Raw genomic sequence first — 17,222 nt, forward strand, 5'->3', positions numbered from 1 at the left:
TGCCTCCACCCCCCTCCCACCCCCGCCTTTTAGCCCAGGCAGTTTCTGAAGACCGGGAATGGCCTCTGCCCGCCGGAGTCACAGCCCAGGCCCGGGCAGCTTCCCAAAGTCCTCAGCGGCTCCCACCCACAGCGGCACCCACACAAAGGCCCAGCCACCCGCCCGCGCCCTGCCGCCCGAGGGGACACAGCTCCAGATGGCCAGGCCCCGGCACGGCAGATGGGTCCTAGGGGCAGGTCAGTGGGGCCGGGCTCCGCAGGCAAGTAACGGCCCAGGGCGGTGGGCCCCGGTCTGAAACGAGTGTCTTTATTGCTTGTACCGTACAAATGGGAGGAAGGGGGGAAGGCCAGTGGGGAGGACAGAGAATTGTCAGATAAAGGACATACGCACACAGAAAGGAAAAAGACCCCCCACCCACCCAAACCAATCCTCACCCCACCCTAGGATGTCTCTCTCGGAACTACCTAGTACAGGAGGTGGGGCAGGGAGATCAAAACCACAACTAAATTCCACACACTGAGAGATGTTGGGTGGTGGGGGGGGATGGGAGGGAGAGCAGGCAGCAAATGGATCCCAGGTGTGGTCCTCCTGCTGGGCCAGCACCCCTCCCTCAGGGGATGAAACGCTCAGGCCCGGGGACAGGGCCCAAGCCCACACACACCACACACTCAAGGCCGAGACACGCTTGCCCTCACGCACACATACCCAACACACATGTATGCACGCACGCACACACACACGCCCGTGTGCATCCACGTCCGGGATGCAGAGGGACATCCACAAACACACATAGTCTGAGGCACGTACCCCCGTGCCCATAGCACTGACACATGTTCACCTTAAGGCTGCAGAACGTGGGGCCCAGAGGCGGGGGGGTAGAAAGGGGCCCTGGAGCCTCCCCTTCTCAGAGGCCCCCACCCCAGTACGTACCAGAGACCCCCCCACCCCACCCCCTCTTTGACCCCAGTCCACGGGGCCCAATACTGTCTTGGTGCGAGATGTGTAACAGCCGGGGCTGGCACCCCTCCGCCCCAGGCGGAAAGAAAGGGGTGATCCCAGCCTCCATCCTTGGAAAGAGCTGGGGCTGGGCCCGGGGTGCAGCGGGAGTTAAGGCCAGCTGGAAGGAAGCCCTGGTAAGGCACAGGACTGGGTGGCGGGGAGGCCAGTCCCCAAATGTTCCTCCTGCCTCATCCACAGGGTCAGGAGAGCAGCTTGGGAGGCTGGGGAAGGCGGGGCAAGGAGGCAGTGCCCATCCCCCAACCACACGAGGGAGCCCTGGACCCCCAATCCCGCACCTTCCAAAGGCCCCAGCCTGTCCCTAGACATTATTGCTTTTCTGCCCCTGTGGGATGAGGGGCTGGGCTGCCCGAGCCAGGCCGCTCTGAGCCTAACAGCAGGGCATGGAAGGCAGCACCGGGGCACTGTCCGCGGGGCATCATGTCCCACAAGGTGTCCCCTGAGGTGTCCCACGAGAAGGCGACCTCTGACAGAGGCAGACTGCCTGCAGGCGTCTGGCCAGAAATTCAGGCAGGACCCACAGCCCCACGCTTCGCCCCTCCCTGGGGCTCGCGTTGATTAAAAACCGGAATCCCTCCAGCGGAGAGTCTCCCAAAGCCTGGTCTGAGCACAGAGGTGAGGACAGGACAGGATCCTGGAGGCAGGGCCGCTGGGACCGCTGAGGTGAGTTTGGCAGAGGGCTGAAGAAAAAACTGGAAATGGGGGTGAGCAGGTGAGAGATGGGGATGCAAACAAAAAAGGCAAAAATAAAAAGTTTAAAAACAAGAGAAAAGCCCCCGGGCGGTGATGGCAGCCGTGCGTGTCCCGCGGCGGTGGTGGCAGCAGACGGCTCTGCTCACTCGCGGATGCTGGCTGAGTAGGAGAACTGGGGGAAGTGGGTCCGCTGGTCCAGTTCGAGGGAGCCCAGGCTGTCATCTGTGGGGGGCAGTGGGAGGTGGATCGGGGAGAACGGGCCTGCAGATGGCCCGGCACCCCGACCACACCCCCGGGAGCGGGCAAGGGGGCCACGGGGGCCCAGCCTCAGGAAGGGGTGCAGGTGGCGGGAACCCCCAGCCGGTGGGCCATCGGTGAGACCCTCCCCTCCGGCGCCACACTCTGGTCTAGCCTAGACCCTTGGCCCCCGCCCCGCTGCCGCCCCCGCCGACCAGCCCCCACGCACAGCCAGAGGGGCTTCGGAGGGCCCGGAGGCAACCCTGTCCCCCTCCTGCACAAAACCTCTCCGTCGCTCCCCATGAAGCAAGTTCCCACTCCTTCCAACGGCCCCCAAGATCCTCTTACTCTGGCCCCATACCCCCTCTACCCCGGCTTCTGCAACACTCCATCCTGGACTCTCATTCCCGAGTGTCATTCCTTCCGCCAGGAACTTGGCTCAGCTGCCCGGCCCCCCCACCCCCCAGGAAGCCCCCCCCGCTGACTCGCAGGCCAGGTCAGGCATTTCCTCTGGGTTTCCCCAGTCCCTGGGCTTCTACACTCTCGACCTGACCACTCTGGGCTGTCACCCCACCAGGCCTGAAGCTCCCTCAAGGCAGGGCCCAGGGCCGTCTCAGTCACTGCTGTCCCCAGCACAGCCCAGCACTGGGTGGGTGAGAATCAACGAACCAATCCAGCCCCAGAGACGTGGACAATTTGGGAAGACAATTATGAATGTGCCATCCCAGCAGTGACAACTTCCCGTGTCTCCTGCCCAGACCCCTCCCCGCTGAGCTCTGGAATGTGCCGTGGCCAATGGCTCCTGGCGACCCTCACTGGGCGTAAAGGTGCACAGACCAACAGCCAAAAGCCCTTCGAGCCAACCGCTGGCAAACTGCCCAGACACGGGGAGGGGGCCTACGAGCTTCCTCCCCGGAACTGGGTCAAGGGCAGACCCCACCCCTCCATACCCAGCCGGGCCCACGGGGGGAGGGCCTCAGACACTCACAGCGGTCCGGGGGTGTGATTGTAATGGACTGGGCGGTGAACTCGTCGTCAAAGTACCTTGTGTCAACCTCAGAGGTGACCTGAGGTTTGAAGGGTGGCAGGAGCTGCGGAGGGAAGGAACCCAGACTCAGGACCCAGGGGATGGGAGGCCTTGGCCAAGATCACCCTCGAGGGGCACTGCAGGAACGGGTGGGCGTGGGGCTCACCTTCTTCTGCACCACGTCCTGCCAGTTGACGCTGAGGAAGAACCTGTGCTCCATGACCTCCCTGGCATCGCTGGGCCCCCCGCCGAGCCTGGGCAGAGATGGCCATGAGTACCCGCCTCCCGGGCCAGCGGCTTCTGGGAGACGGGCCTTCAGCACAGGCCCTGAGCGACCTCTAGTGATTCTGTCCTGGCCACAGACCACCATTCCACACAGGAGGAAACCATGGCTCAGGGAAGGGGCTCTCAGCCCTGGGTCACAGCCCCGGGGGATCCCGACCCAGGACTTCGAGTCCAGAACAGGAGCCGAGAGGGTGGCCTCGGCCACCCTCGGCCAGGCTCAGGGCTGCCGTGACCCTCAGCACGCCCAAAGAACGAGGCAGTGCGGGCAGGGCGCGAAGGACGGCCTGGCCCCAAGCGAGTCCCCCCCAGGGCCCAAGCTGCGGGGACTAGTGGAGGCGCCGTGGGGATGACACACAGGCGTGCGCCTGTGGACTTGGCCCCCTCCGAGCGAGGGGACTTGGCCCCCTCCGAGCGAGGGGACAGCGCAACAGGTAGCACAGGGCCGGGCGGGACAGACTCCAGCCCTCACCTCTGCTTGGGGTCCTTCTTCAGCAGCCCAGCAAGCAGGGACTTGGCCTCAGGGCTCAGTGTGCGTGGGAAACGGATCTCCTCCATGAGGATGAGCTCGAAGAGGCGCTCGTGGTCCTGGTTGTAGAAGGGCAGGCGGCCGCACATCATCTCGTACATGACCACGCCCAGCCCCCACCAGTCCACCGCGCGGCCGTAGTCGTTGTCCTCCAGCACCTGAGCAGGTGAGCGGGGAGGGGCGGTGAGGGGCCGGGCACACGCCTGCCGGGCAGCGGGGCTGAGAGGGACCCACGGAGGGACATGGCGCTGCCTGTGGCCACGGAGGGCCATCTAAGGAATCGCAGCACGGCCCTCACAGGGTCTGCGCTGGGGAAACCACACGGGTCCGAGGGCCTCTCCTCCCTTGGCCTCGCACGCCCCCGGGACCTCCAGCCTCAGGCACCTCGGGTGCCAGGTACTCGGGTGTCCCACAGAAGGTTTTCATGGTAGCCCCGTCACTGATGCCCTCTTTGCACAGTCCGAAGTCAGTGATCTTGATGTGGCCATCTTTGTCCAGCATGAGGTTTTCCAGCTGCAGGAAGAGTCAACGTATCAGGGACGCGTCTTCCCAGGGTTTCCCACCACCGCTCCTGAACCCCACACGCCCTGGCCATTCCTGCGGACAGCTGTGGCCTGGGGTGGTAGCTGTCGTGCCAGGGGCTCCAGGCCGGGCACCGGGCACACCCCTAGCACAAAGTCAAGCCCGTGAGGCTCAGAGGGAGGCCAGCCCCCAAGGGCAGCTGGAAAAGAGCCAGGCAGAGAGAGATGGGAGTCGGGCTCTGCCCACCGGCTCCCCACAGCGTGGGCTGCAGCGTCCCAACTCTCTGAGCAATGCCAGCTTTCTCCCTCCACTTCTTTTCAGTAGGCTCCACACCCAATGTGGGGCTTAAACCCACCACCCCAAGATCAAGAGTCACATGTTCTACCGACTGAGCCAGCCAGGCGCCCCTCTTCCTTGACTTTTAACCAAACTTAACACAAATGGGCAATTTAGTGGGCTTCTGTGTAACCTCTACCAGGCTAAGGGAGAATGTTACCAAGACCCCTAGAACCCTCTAGGGGCCCCTTGCCTGTTATCAACCATCCCCTCAGCTGAGGAAGAACTTTACTCCTTTGCTTTTCTTTAGTTTCCCCACCTACGTACGCACTGTATGTTTAAACAACACAGATCTGGGGCTCCTGGGTGGCTCAGTCGGTTAAGCGTCCGACTTCGGCTCAGGTCATGATCTCGCGGTCCGTGAGTTCGAGCCCCGCGTCGGGCTCTGTGTCGACGGCTCGGAGCCTGGAGCCTGCTTCGGATTCTGTGTCTCCCCCTCTCTCTGCCCCACCCCTGCTCATGCTCTGTGTCTCTCTGTCTCTCAATAATAAATAAATGTAGAAAAAATGATAAAAAAATAAAAATAAATAAATAACACAGGTTTGCACAGTCTGTCCTGGCTTCCCCTCAACGTGAGCCCGTGAGCTCGGCACGGCTGCAGGGCTGCGGTTCACTCAGTGACTGCTGTGCAAAGCCTGGCCGCGGGGCGCCACCGCAGTGCGTTCTAGCCGTTCTCCGACAGCGGACACCCGGCTGGCTTCCAGCTCGGGGCGAGCGTGAACAGCGCTGCCGGCAGTGTGCGCGCATCCGTGCTCGGTTCCCACCGTGCATAAACCTGGGGCAAAACGGCTGGCTCACAGGGACGTGTCCACTCGGCTTTGGTGGATTCGGCCAAACTATCTCCTGCGGTGCTTGTACTGATATTACCTCCACCCCCCACCCCTCCCCATTCCCCGCACAGAGGGGTGTGTCCACCAGAGGCTTAGAGAGGCCTGCGGGACCTTAGTGTGGGACAGCCAGCCGGGGCCTAGGCCAGAGGGTGAGTGGACTCGGGAACACCCACAAGTCAGAGCCTCCCTGGAGGGGGAAGTGTGGGCCTGAGGGCACAGGCCCAGCCTCCCCAGTGCGAGCCCCACAGGTGCCACAGGCCAGGAGGCAACCGCACACTCACCTTGATGTCGCGGTACACCACGTCCCGCGAATGCAAATACTCAAGGGCAGAGACGATCTCTGCACCATAGAAGCGGGCTCGCTCCTCCGTGAAGACTCGTTCCCGGGACAGGTGGAAAAACAGCTGCCAGCGGAGGAAGGAGCAAAAAGTCAGACATCGGCCCAGAGGAGCAAGAAATAGGACCCTGCCCCTTGGCCCCCAACACCGAGCCCAGTGACACGGTGACACCTACTCCATGAACCTGCAAGTGACGGCAAGAAGAACCAAGCGAGAGACAGTGAGCAGGGAAAAACTCACGTGAGTAAACGGAGTGAGGCATGAAGAACGAAGGACAGCCGGGAGATGCCAAGGGGAGAGTTAAGTGGGCACAGCATGAGGGGACAGATGAGGGAGGGAGGGGGGTACAGCAAGAAAGCACAGGAACACAAGTCATGAGCAAGTGACAATAAGCTGCGGACCAGTGGGACAGATGAAGCCAACAATGCGGAGCCGGTGAGTGACGCCACACGCAGAAAGCAGGGTGCGGGGGCTGAGGGGCAGGTGGCAGCCCAGGCCTGAGCAACCCAGTCACAACGAGTGGCGGACTCTTCCTGTCAGAACACGGGGGAAGGCGGAGCGCTGGCAGGCCCTGCCCCGCACACACTTTCTTGGCAGCCGTTAAGGACGCCCTTTGCCGTTTGGCCGCCCCCCTTCCCACAGCCTCTCCAGGCCTCTCTGGGCCTGCGTGTGCCCCCTGCCCACTGACTCACTAGCTGTGTGAACTTGGGCCAAGCCGCTTAACCTGAGCTTTAGTTTCCTTGCTTGCGAAATGGAGATGGTGACGCCTGCCTCGAGAATGAGGGGACATCCAGCCAGGCCCCCTCCGCCCCCTCTACAATTGCCCTCTGCCTCCCACGATACCTGGGAAGGAGGTGTGGGAACACTGACGCGGGCTATGCTCACCTCACCACCGTTGGCGTATTCCATCACGAAGCACAGGCGGTCGTGGGTCTGGAAGGCATACTTCAGTGCCTGGGGAGGGGGGTGGGGGGCAGGAAGGCGGCCAGGGTGGGAGTGGGAAGAAGGCAGGCTCTCTGCGGACTCTGCAGGCACGCTCCCCACCCTGGCAGCCGGGGCTCAAACATCAACTTCCCCTTTTGGGGTGTGTGAGCGAGCTTGTGGCTCTGAGGGCAGGGAAACGGTTACTGGGCTGAAGGAGGCCGTCCTCAGCCTTCAGCTAAGCTTCTGAGAGGTGCGGCCAGGGAGATACCCAGTTCTGAGCAACCAGGGCCATTTTACCCCTCTTCTCCACAGTCAGGTTGTAGGTCTGCTGGCTGGAAGCAGGCAGTGGCTTGGGAGCCAACCCCAAAGACAGGATGGACAAATGATGTGCCAGTAAACGGCAGTTCTCAAACTATGCTCTAAGAAGCCCAACAGAAAGTTCCTTAGAGAACCCCGAGTGACCCCTCGGCTCATGACAGGTCTAACTATTCTCTGTCTTCTACATCAAAGTACCTTGTAAAAGTATGAACAGTGTCATGGTTTACTAGGACACTGGACAACAGCTGAGCTAAAGAAATGACCCATCCCATAAGCCATCCTATACGTGATCCATTTAACTGATGGCTGCTGGCCTTGATGGGAGCCTGTAGCCCAAAAAGGCGTCTCCTCAGACTAAGCTGACAAGCAGCACCAGAATTCATGTCCTTCTAGAATTACATTTAAAAACAGAAACAAAAAAATAACGTTCCCACTTCGACCAGCTGGGCTAAATGCCTCTAACTCATAGAGTAGCCATGCTCTCCCGGAACCATCTTGTAATGTGGGATCATCAGTTGGCTGAAGCCACGAAGCCACCATCTGTGAAGAAGGTGCCACCCCCGGGGTTTGATTCGGGTCATTTGGGGGAGCGCAACAACACCCAGCCCCGGCCACCTGGCTGACAAGAAGTCTGTGCTTCATGGCGGCAGGGTTGGGCTCTTTTCCCACATGGCGCATGCAGAGGCCAGGCCCCGCCTGAGAGGGAAGTACCACTCACCGTGAGGAATGGGTGCCTGGTGTTCTGGAGGACCCGGCTCTCGGTGACCGTGTGGGCAACTTCATCCTGCAGACAGAGGCTGCGTGAGGGGCTGGGGGGCAACACCACACCTGCCCCCCGACCCCCGGCCCCCGGCCCAACCTAAGGGAGGGGGGAGCAATGCTTTGGTGAAATGCAATTCTAGTCCTAAACACACACCGAATGGCATGGCGGGAGTGGAATGTTACCATCCTCCGGCCACAAGGAAACGATGGCCCCAGACAAGGCCAATCAATCAGTGGCTCAATCTCAAAGCTATGAGGTGAGACGCCGCTGGGGACTTTATGAAGGAGGTGACAGACTGCCAATGTTAAAATTAACACCCCTAAGGAGGGATAAGCAGGCATTGTAAGACTCCTGAGGTGACGCCACGGGCAGTGGGAATCCCCGCGTATAAATGTTCTTGCTGAAAAAGGGAAGTGGATCTAATCAGGATTCCACCCGCGGCAAATGTGTGGTCCCCATAGCGGCTGGCAGCCTGTTGCCTAGGAACTTGGGGAAATGCAGATTCTCAGGCCCCTCCCAGACACTTGGGGGTGGGCCCAGCACCGGCTTTACAGGCCCCCTGGGGCCACTCTAACATGGGCTCAAGTTTGGTTTCTAAACACACAGCAGTCACCCGAGCTGCTAAAAATCCTGACCTGCCTGCGGTTCCCAGACACTGGCTCTTCCCGGGGCAGGGGTTGGTGAGTCTGTCCCTAGGGAACACTTGATAATAATGTCTAAAGACATTTTTGATTGTCACAACTGGGGGGGGGGGGGGTGCTACTGGCCTTAGGGGTGAAGGCCAGGGTGTGGCGACTCATCCTACAGTACACAGGACAGCCCCACAGCAGAGAATGATCTGGCCCCAAATGCCAACAGTGCCGAGGCTGTGGAAGCCTGCCTTGGACCAGGCACATAGGGGGCTGTTCGTTTTGCTGGGGTGAGATCGTTGTTCCATTATAGTCTTTATGATCTTCATCTGTTAAAGACACATACCTAAGTATCTCTGGGTGAAACCATATGACATCTACAACATGCCTTTAAGATACTCCAGGACAAAAAGGAGGGCAGAGCTAATAAAACAAGATGGGCCAAATGTTGACAATTGTGGAAGCTGGATGCTGGCTACATGGGAGTCCACAGTATTTATTTTTCTTTTAAAAATTTTGTGCATGTCAGGAATTTTCCATTTTAAAAACTTATTTAAAGAAGGAAAAAAAAAAAAAGAAGAGAATTCCATTCTGGCCCAGCCTCCTAGTGAGAGGCCCTGAGCCAAGCCCCGACCCTCAGGGCCTCCCCACAAGCCCTTCATGCCCCAAAAGACCTGCCCCTGCAGGCCCTGATGACGCCTGCGGGGTGAAGCCCTGTCACACTCCCCACCTTAGTCCTCCAGGTGCCCAGAAGGTGGGGTGGGGTGGGCCTCAGGCTCCCCGAAGGCACAGGCGAGCATGCTGCCCAGTGCGCACTCCCCACCACAGAGCCCAGCCAGAAGTAGCCCTGGGAGCGCCCACCTTGGCAATGATAACTTCCTTCCGCAGGATCTTCATGGCGTAGTAGCGGCCGCTGGCTTTCTCCCGCACCAGAATCACTTTGCCAAAGGTGCCCTTGCCCAGAAGTTTGAGATAGTCGAAGTCATTCATGGTCTGCCCAGGAGGGGGAGAGAGTGGGGCAGTCGGTGCTTGGCACGTGGCCCACGGGAAGACATTTTAACAAAGAGAAAGGAAACATCGAAGGACGCTGTTGCCAAAACGCTCTGGCGGGAGCAGGAAGGGAGGCTCTGGGCAGTGACTATTTGCTCTGAAGTGGCCTTCAGCCTGGCTCTCCCAGGCAGGGGGCCCCGGGAGGTTTGGATGTGGGGGCAGACAGGTCTTCACAACCTCCCGTGATGTGGCTGCCCCTCACCCCAAGTGCACCCATGTATGCCCATCCCACAGGGCAGTCAGGACACATCCCCGGCTACGCTTTTGCACACACCGTGTGGAAACCAGGGGAAGCAGGGCCAGTGTTGTGCGGGGAGGGGTACTCACAGCCTGGCCACCGGCCCCCCAGCACTTACCACCTTGGCCCGAGCCTTGCTAACTGCCACTTCCATCTCCTCGGCCGCAGAAGGGTCACTGGGGGAGCCACACTTATAGTCCATGGGGTCCTCACCTGGGCCCCGCTGCTTAAGGCTGTTGGCGACCATCTGAATGGCCCGCATCCACTCCTCCCTGTGTGGGGACACATCCAAAGAGCTGTGAATCCTGGGAGCCCGGGCAGGAACGACTGAGCCCCTACCTGTCCAGTGGGAGCAAATAATGAAACGTCCTGGAAATTTCTTTCTTTCTTTTTCTTTTTTTTTATTTTTTATTTTTAACGTTTATTCATTTCTGAGAAACAAGAGAGAGAGCACGAGCAGAGAAGGGGCAGAGAGAGGGAGACACAGAATCCGAAGCAGGCTCCAGGCTCCGAACTGTCAGCACAGAGCCTGACACGGGGCTCGAAATCACAAACTGCGAGATCATGACTGGAGTTGAAGTCGGATGCTCAATCGACTGAGCCACCCAAGGCGTGCCAAAAGCCCTGGAAATTTCTGACGAGATCTGTCTGAGCCAAGGGAAGCCGATGGAACAGGACTGCAATTTTACAGATTTTCTGGCTGCAGAGGGTAAGAGAGGGCAAGAACGGAATAAGGACAGAGACCATCTATGTCCCAGGAGTGGCCTGGCCCGCGCACCACTTGAAGTCAGGCAGCAATTAAATGACCAAAGAAGGAGACCACCTTTCTTCACAGCCGCCTTGAAAATGAACCACCACCCTGAGCCTGGGATAAGAGAGAGAGAGTGCTCCTAGGGATTCCTCCAGAACAACCTCAAGCACAATGTTTTGTAAAAGCAAACCAGGAGTAAGAGGAAGAATTCATCGGCTAAAGAAAGCTGAAGATCTCATAAGGCAAGATCCCTGGAGGGGGTTGTCTGCCAGGAGGGCGCAGGGACAGAGGTTCCTGGTGGGGCAGGGACGCAGAACAGAAGGTTGCGGGCCGGGAAGCAGGTCCCAGCAAAAGGGAGCTTGGTTTGAGAGTAACTATTTCTGTCACTCATGATTTAGAATTTGTTCAGAAATAACCTTCTTTTGATACCTACTTTCTGTCTCTAGAAAGGGAAAATATATCTAGGGAAAAAAAGTAAAAATGACCAGAGACCACAAAAAAGAAACCAGGAGGCTGAAAGATACATTTCCGTACCCCTCCCATTTCTGAACCCACCACACAATTTCAGGCGGTTCGACCCAATATAAGTTGAACCCCCTATGGATTTTGCTTATGTCTACAAAACAGCCACATGAACAGGGAGAAAAACATAATGTTCACAAAGAATGAGAAAATTCAAAAAGTACAAACAGGCAACCTCCCAAATTACAGCAATTTAATAAGCCTCAATGCAGGACGCCTGGGTGGCGCAGTCGTTTAAGTGTCCAACTCTTGATCTGGGCTTGGGTCATGATCTCACAGTTTGTGAGTTTGAGCCCCGCACTGGGCTCTGTCTGAGCTGATGGCGCGGAGCCTGTTCGGGGTTCTGTCTCTCCTTCTCTCTGCCCCTCCCCTGCTTGTGTGCGCTCTTGCTCTCTCTCAAGATAAATCAATAAACTGAAAAAAAAATTTTTAGGGGCTCCTGGGTGGCTCAGTCGGTTAAGCGTCTGACTTTGGCTCAGGTCATGATCTCACGGTTTGTGAGTTCGAGGCCCGCGTCGGGCTCTATGCTGACAGCTCAGAGCCTGGAGCCTTCTTCGGATTCTGTGTCTCGCTCTCTCTCTGCCCCTCCCCTGCTCATGCTCTGTCTCTGTCCCAAAAATAAATAAAACATTAAAAAAACATTTAAAAAAAAAAAAAGAAAAAAAAGTTTTAGATAAGCCTCAGTGAGATCAGCCAGTCAGCCACACATCTTCCAGAATCACCCCCAGCCCCAGGCAGCAGGTGAAACTGTTCCTGCACACCCGAGGCACCGAGGCCACTGGCCAGTGTCACGCAGAGTGCAAGTGGCCTGAGAAGTTGGAACCACCTTGCTGGGCTGCACTCAGTCTCTGCTTCCTCACATACTGACAGCCCCCAGCGACTACAGTCCACCAGTCCTGTGGCACCAATGTCCCCAGGTTCTGACGCTGCTGGAATCCGGGTGCATCTTAGTCGGTGGCCTATCTCAATTTAGGTAGGCACTGCTTTTGCTTGGTATTCTATAAAGACCCAGTGTGTCTCTGGGTGACGGCACCTGGGACCGAATGGAGGGTGGCAGCAGTACTGTGCTCGCCAGCTGGCCAGCCGTTGGGAGCTGCAGAGAACGCACATGAAACATCTATGCAAGGAGACCCCCTATGGCTCCCAGGAAGGAGGAGGCAGATCCATGTGTGGGCTTGGGGTGACCGGAGATACCTTAACGGAAAAAAGAAGGTGCAGAACAGTGCGGAGGGGCGCCTGGGTGGCTCAGTCCGTTGGGTGTCCGACTCTTGACTTCGGCTCAGGTCATGATCTCACGGTTCATGAGTTCGAGCTCCTTGTTGGGCTCTGTGCTGACAGCACAGAGCCTGCTTGGGATTCTGTCTCCCTCTCTCTGCCCCTTCCCCGCTTGATCCCTCTCTCTCTCTCTCTCCCTCCCTCCCTCTCCCTCTCTCAAAATAAAATAAAAATAAACTAAAAAAAAAAAGAACAGTGTGGAAGAGGTAGAAAAGAGGGATTGACGCACAGACACGTGTATGCACACCGGCACGAACACCTCTGGAAGGACGCCGACGCAGGGCCCTGGCTGCCTCCAGGGAGGGGAGCTGGGAGTCAGGGGCAAGGAAGAGTCTGATTCCACTGTCCCCCGATTACAAACACTCCCAGGCCACTCACCCTTCCTTGTGCATTACAGATAGGGAAACGGAGGCACAGATTTAAAAAACAAAATTCAGGAAAAACACAAGTCGGTGCTCTGAGCCTGGTAGCTGGAATCACAGAGGGCCCGTGACCTTCGAGAGCCGAAGGGCAGGGCTGTTCTCGCTTGATCCACGACCTGGTCTGAACCGAGTCATCACCAAGCCCAGAGGTACCAGTTCACACCTGGAAGCTCGGAGTCTCAACATGGCCTTGCTCACAGGAGATTATGCTTCAGAAGGCAGAGGTGTGAATGTTGCCAGCACAAACATTAAGGGCTGGCACACTGGCCCTCCCGAGGCCGAGCCCGGGGGCCCCATAGCCCATGTTCGTCAGTCCCATGAAGGCAGGGATCTCGTCTGTTTGGACGTGGGTGGGTACTCAGGTGGTATCTGGGGAATGAGTGAGCAAGGCAGCCGAAGTTCAAGTGACCCCAGACCCGGGGCACATGGAGCCCCGATGCACACGCACGCAGAGCAACACTGGCTTCTTCCCTCTCTGAGCCAATGTCTCGGGCTGCCATTTCTCAACTTGTTTTAACCCATGACCTCTCTGGAACAAATTACAGTGTAAATCCCTATCCCCACATTAATATTTCTCTTTTCCAAAGAAATGGGGCAGTGGGTGGGGGGCACATCCCACGATCTGCTTTATCAGATCACGACTGTCCTCTTAGAAGTTTTTAAATGTTGACTTATGGTGTAAGACCATGGATTGAAAAAAACAAATCACCAATCTCCTAAGAGACACACTAAATATATTAAAAAGAAAAAAATACATATATCGCTCACGTACAGAGATCTTGAGGGACTGTCACATGAGTAAAGCAAGTTAAAGGGGCACCTGGGTGGCTCAGTTGGTTGAACCACCGACTCTTGATTTTGGCTCAGGTCATGGTCCCAGGGTCGTGGGGTCAAGCCCCAAGTTGGGCTGCTCGCTGAGCGTGGAGCCTACTTAAGATTCATATTCTCCCTTCTCTCTCTCTCTCTCTCTCTGTTCCCGTCCCTCCCCCCCTCGCTATCTCTCTTTAAAAAAACAAAACCAAAAGGCAAGGTAAAGACAAAGATGCAGAGTGTGCCATCATCTCTGTTCGTAAGGGGGGAGAACACAGTCCATCGACAGAAGCCGGGTGAAGAAATGGCACATCCCCGGCAGGGAGCACCAGAGGCAGCTGGAAGGAGCCTCTCTGGGCTGCACAGCTGGTGGCGAGGAGCACGGGCCTCAGAGCAGCACAAGCCGGGGCTCGAACAGCCGCTCCGCCACCAGGGCGAGCTCACCCCTCCCTCCTCGGGAGACCAGGCACGCTGAGGCGCGGGTGAGCTGCTGCGCACAGGGCACAGCACACAGAAGTGCCGGCCCCAAGGAAGGTGTCAGCGACGCCGGGGGAGGCCTGTCCCATCCACCCTGGCTCACACCGTCCAGCCCCACAGGGAGCCAAGGAACCCCCAGAGATGTAGGAGGTTCTTCAGGGGTAACTGGGGCTCTCCCGCTACCGGACAAGCCCCCGATCCCGTTCCAACTGGGCCGAGACTGCAAGGTTGCGGCACAGAATTCCAGAGAAAAAGCAAGGGCCTCCGTCCAGGATACTCCTTAAGGGTTTGCAACACGGTGTCTGGGGCAGAGGGGAGCTGCCACCCACAGCTGGGGCCGCCGTGCTTCCACTCCTCAAAGGAGAGCTCCCAGGGAAACTGACCCCCTTCCCCAGAGACACGATGAAAAAAATAAAAGCTCCACAGACGCCAGCTCATTCCATACTCATCAAGAACACCGGAGGGGGGGCGGGCATTTCTGATGCGGGAACCGAGGCACAGAGCGCTGGAGTCCCTTGTGGGGGTCACACAGCCAGGAGGGGGCCAAGCGGAGACTCGCAGCCAGGCCCCTACACCTCTTCTGGCGCCACGCTGCCACTCCCTGCTGACAGTTACAGCTTCCTTCCCAGAGGAGACCCAGGGGGTCACACGGGGCGCTCTGGCAGGAAGACTCAGGGGACGAGGGACACAAAGCCGGGAGCCCAGGAGCGGAGTGAAGGCAAGCCGCCCCTTGGGAGTTCTGACAGGATCAGATTTCTGTTTTAAGTCTGCAGCTGCCATGGGCTGCGGATTGGGGGCAGGGAGAAGCAGCCTCAGGGGGCTAGGGCTGTCCTCAGGACAAAGTGCCCGGTGGCAGAGGGGACAGAAGAGAGAAAAGGCACCAGCAAGTGCAATTCCACGGGAGGAGCCCGGCCCAGACGCGTCCTCCTTTGTTCCTCACCACAGCCAAGGACCTGAGCTCCGCTACAAGACGGGGCACAGCACTGGCCAGACTCTGCAACCCAGGCCCAGCCCCACGCTACTCTGCCGAGCGGCACCAGAGACACCCCAGAGGAAAGCCCACTGAACCGCAGGTGGCAGGCCTGTCCTCAGCGCAGCTTCAGAAGAGCCGACAGCCTGGCCCACGGCAGACGGGGGGCCTCTCTCCCTCCCCAGGGACCCCCTCTGATCCAGAGAGACCCTGATAGCTGGAGGGCCTCTGGGGTCCCCTTCTGTTTAGACACCCTCAGATGGGCTGCCTGGCCTGGCAGGGAAAATCCACGCCTTTCAGCTCTCCTCTCCTTTGTCCTCCACCTCTGTGTGTCTCAGTTTCGCTACCAATATCCCTGGAAATGCTGTGAGGATAAACTGAGTTAATATACGTAACGACCTTAGAACACGGGTGCCTGGCTGGCTCAGTCAGTTAAGTGTCTGACTCCTGATTTCACCTCAGGTCATGATCTCACGATTCGTGGGATCGAGCCCCATGTCAGGCTCCACGCTGATACCATGGAGCCTGCTTGGGATTCTCTCTCTCCCTCTTTCTCTGCTCCTCCCGCACATGTGCTCTCTGAATGAATGAATGAATGAATGAATGAATGAATGAAGCAACTCACTCCCTTAAAAATAATACTTTAAAACCGAGTCTGGCTCAATAGAGAATTAGTTTTAATTATTCTTTTAACTCACTCAACAAACACTTACTGAACACCTACTTATGTTCCTGACAGAAATACATAAATAGAAAGTGTCACAGCTGGTAGACAGGTGCTATGAAGAAGAATAAAGCAGGAGAAGAACAGCAGAGTCATGGCGGGCAAGGCAGGACACTCTGAGAAGGTGGCATTTGAGCAGAGACCTCATGAAGCTAAGGAGAGAACCGTAATGATACCTGGGAGAAGAGGTTTCTAAGCAGAGGGAATAGTAAGTGCAAAGGACCTGAGGCAGAAGTGCGTATGGCATGTTTAAGGAATAGCAAAGAGACCGCTGTGGCTGAAGTGAGGGGGAACTAGCAGTAGGAAATGATTCTGGAGAGGAGACCAGATCATGTAGCACTTCCCAGAATATGGCATAGACTCTGAAGTTCACTCCCAGTGGGATTAAAAGCCACTCAAGAGTTCTAAGCAGAAAAATTACATTTATCTTAGTGATTTACATTAAGAAGATCATAATAACATGATGCATTATTATGTATACCTGCTAAGACCAAAAATCTGCCAACTTCTCCTATAAAGGGCCAAATAGTAAATATTTTAGGCTTCATAGGCCACCTGGTCTCTGGTACAACGATTCAACTCTGCAATAGTAGGGCAAAAGCAGCCATAGACAGTTTGCAAATGAATGGATGTGGCATGTTCCGATAAAACTTTCTTTGTAAAAACAGGAGGCTGGGCCATGGTTTGCCAGCCCTGATTTCCAGTATACAGAAAATATAAGCAGAGAGGAACAAAGTAAACAATGCCAAAAAGCAGTTAAGATAACACATCCAGAGTGCAAGACATTCTACAAGACCGTTTCCCCAGCTTGTTTAAAAAAAAAAAAAGGGGTGGGGGTGGGGGAGAGCAAAGACGGAAGACCGGGCTGAATGAGGTTAAAACAGGCCAAAGAGACAACATGTACCTTGAGCGAATCCTGGTTTGAAAAACATTTTGCGGACAACTGGGGAAATTCCAGTAGACATGGATACGGACAGATTGGTAAATACTATACTATGAACGGTCACCTGGGTGTGGTAATGGCATCATGATTCTGTAGGAGAAAGTCAGAGGTCTGCTGACGTATTAAGGAGCAAAGCGTCATGAGATATGCATGGAAGTTCACAGTTTAGCATAAAACAAAGCCACATGAGGCAAACCTGGCAAATGGCCAGATTGCTGAGTCTAGGAATTGTAGGGTATCTGGATGTTCATTTCTTGCACTAGTCTTTCCACTTTCCTGTACATCTGATACAAGATGGCGGGGATGCAGGGGAATCTTGGGGAAGGCAGGAGAGGCTACCAGAGAGCAGGCTGTTTCAACATCTAGACAACATCAGTGGCCAGTATGGCCGTCGCTGGCCCTCCCCTGCCACCTCTCCCCAGGCTCAGGCCTATGTGGGGCAGGCCAGTGAGGACAGCCACAAATGAGCGTCCTCCTCTTGCTAGCTCACACGTCCCGCAGGGTTAAGGTCAGGCACCTGGAGTCTGGTCTCAGAGCAGTCCCAGATTTCTCTCCAGCAGCAACAGTGGCAGGTGCTAAGAAAAGGAGCAAGGTG

General features: G+C 56.9%; 1 protein-coding gene across 8 annotated transcripts in view; it reads right to left on the reverse strand.

Moving 5' to 3' along the window:
* Window positions 1-285: 285 nt before the first annotated feature.
* AKT2 (AKT serine/threonine kinase 2) overlaps window positions 286-17,222 on the reverse strand; it is a 50,211-nt gene continuing 33,274 nt past the window's right edge. For 7 of the 8 annotated variants that reach the window (XM_027044998.2, XM_027044993.2, XM_053210127.1 and 4 more), the window contains 10 exons: window positions 9,852-10,005; window positions 9,307-9,438; window positions 7,772-7,837; window positions 6,655-6,765; window positions 5,755-5,877; window positions 4,170-4,298; window positions 3,729-3,943; window positions 3,141-3,228; window positions 2,936-3,038; window positions 286-1,932 (listed from right to left, as the gene is read on the reverse strand). In XM_027044998.2, the coding sequence (XP_026900799.1) occupies window positions 1,853-1,932; window positions 2,936-3,038; window positions 3,141-3,228; window positions 3,729-3,943; window positions 4,170-4,298; window positions 5,755-5,877; window positions 6,655-6,765; window positions 7,772-7,837; window positions 9,307-9,438; window positions 9,852-10,005 (1,201 nt within the window). In that variant the 3' untranslated portion in view covers window positions 286-1,852. The remainder of the gene's footprint in view (window positions 1,933-2,935; window positions 3,039-3,140; window positions 3,229-3,728; window positions 3,944-4,169; window positions 4,299-5,754; window positions 5,878-6,654; window positions 6,766-7,771; window positions 7,838-9,306; window positions 9,439-9,851; window positions 10,006-17,222) is intronic. The other variant, XM_027044997.2, reaches the window with a different exon arrangement.

Source organism: Acinonyx jubatus, chromosome E2 (genome assembly GCF_027475565.1).
Source record: "Acinonyx jubatus isolate Ajub_Pintada_27869175 chromosome E2, VMU_Ajub_asm_v1.0, whole genome shotgun sequence".
Taxonomy (NCBI): Eukaryota; Metazoa; Chordata; class Mammalia; order Carnivora; family Felidae; genus Acinonyx; species Acinonyx jubatus.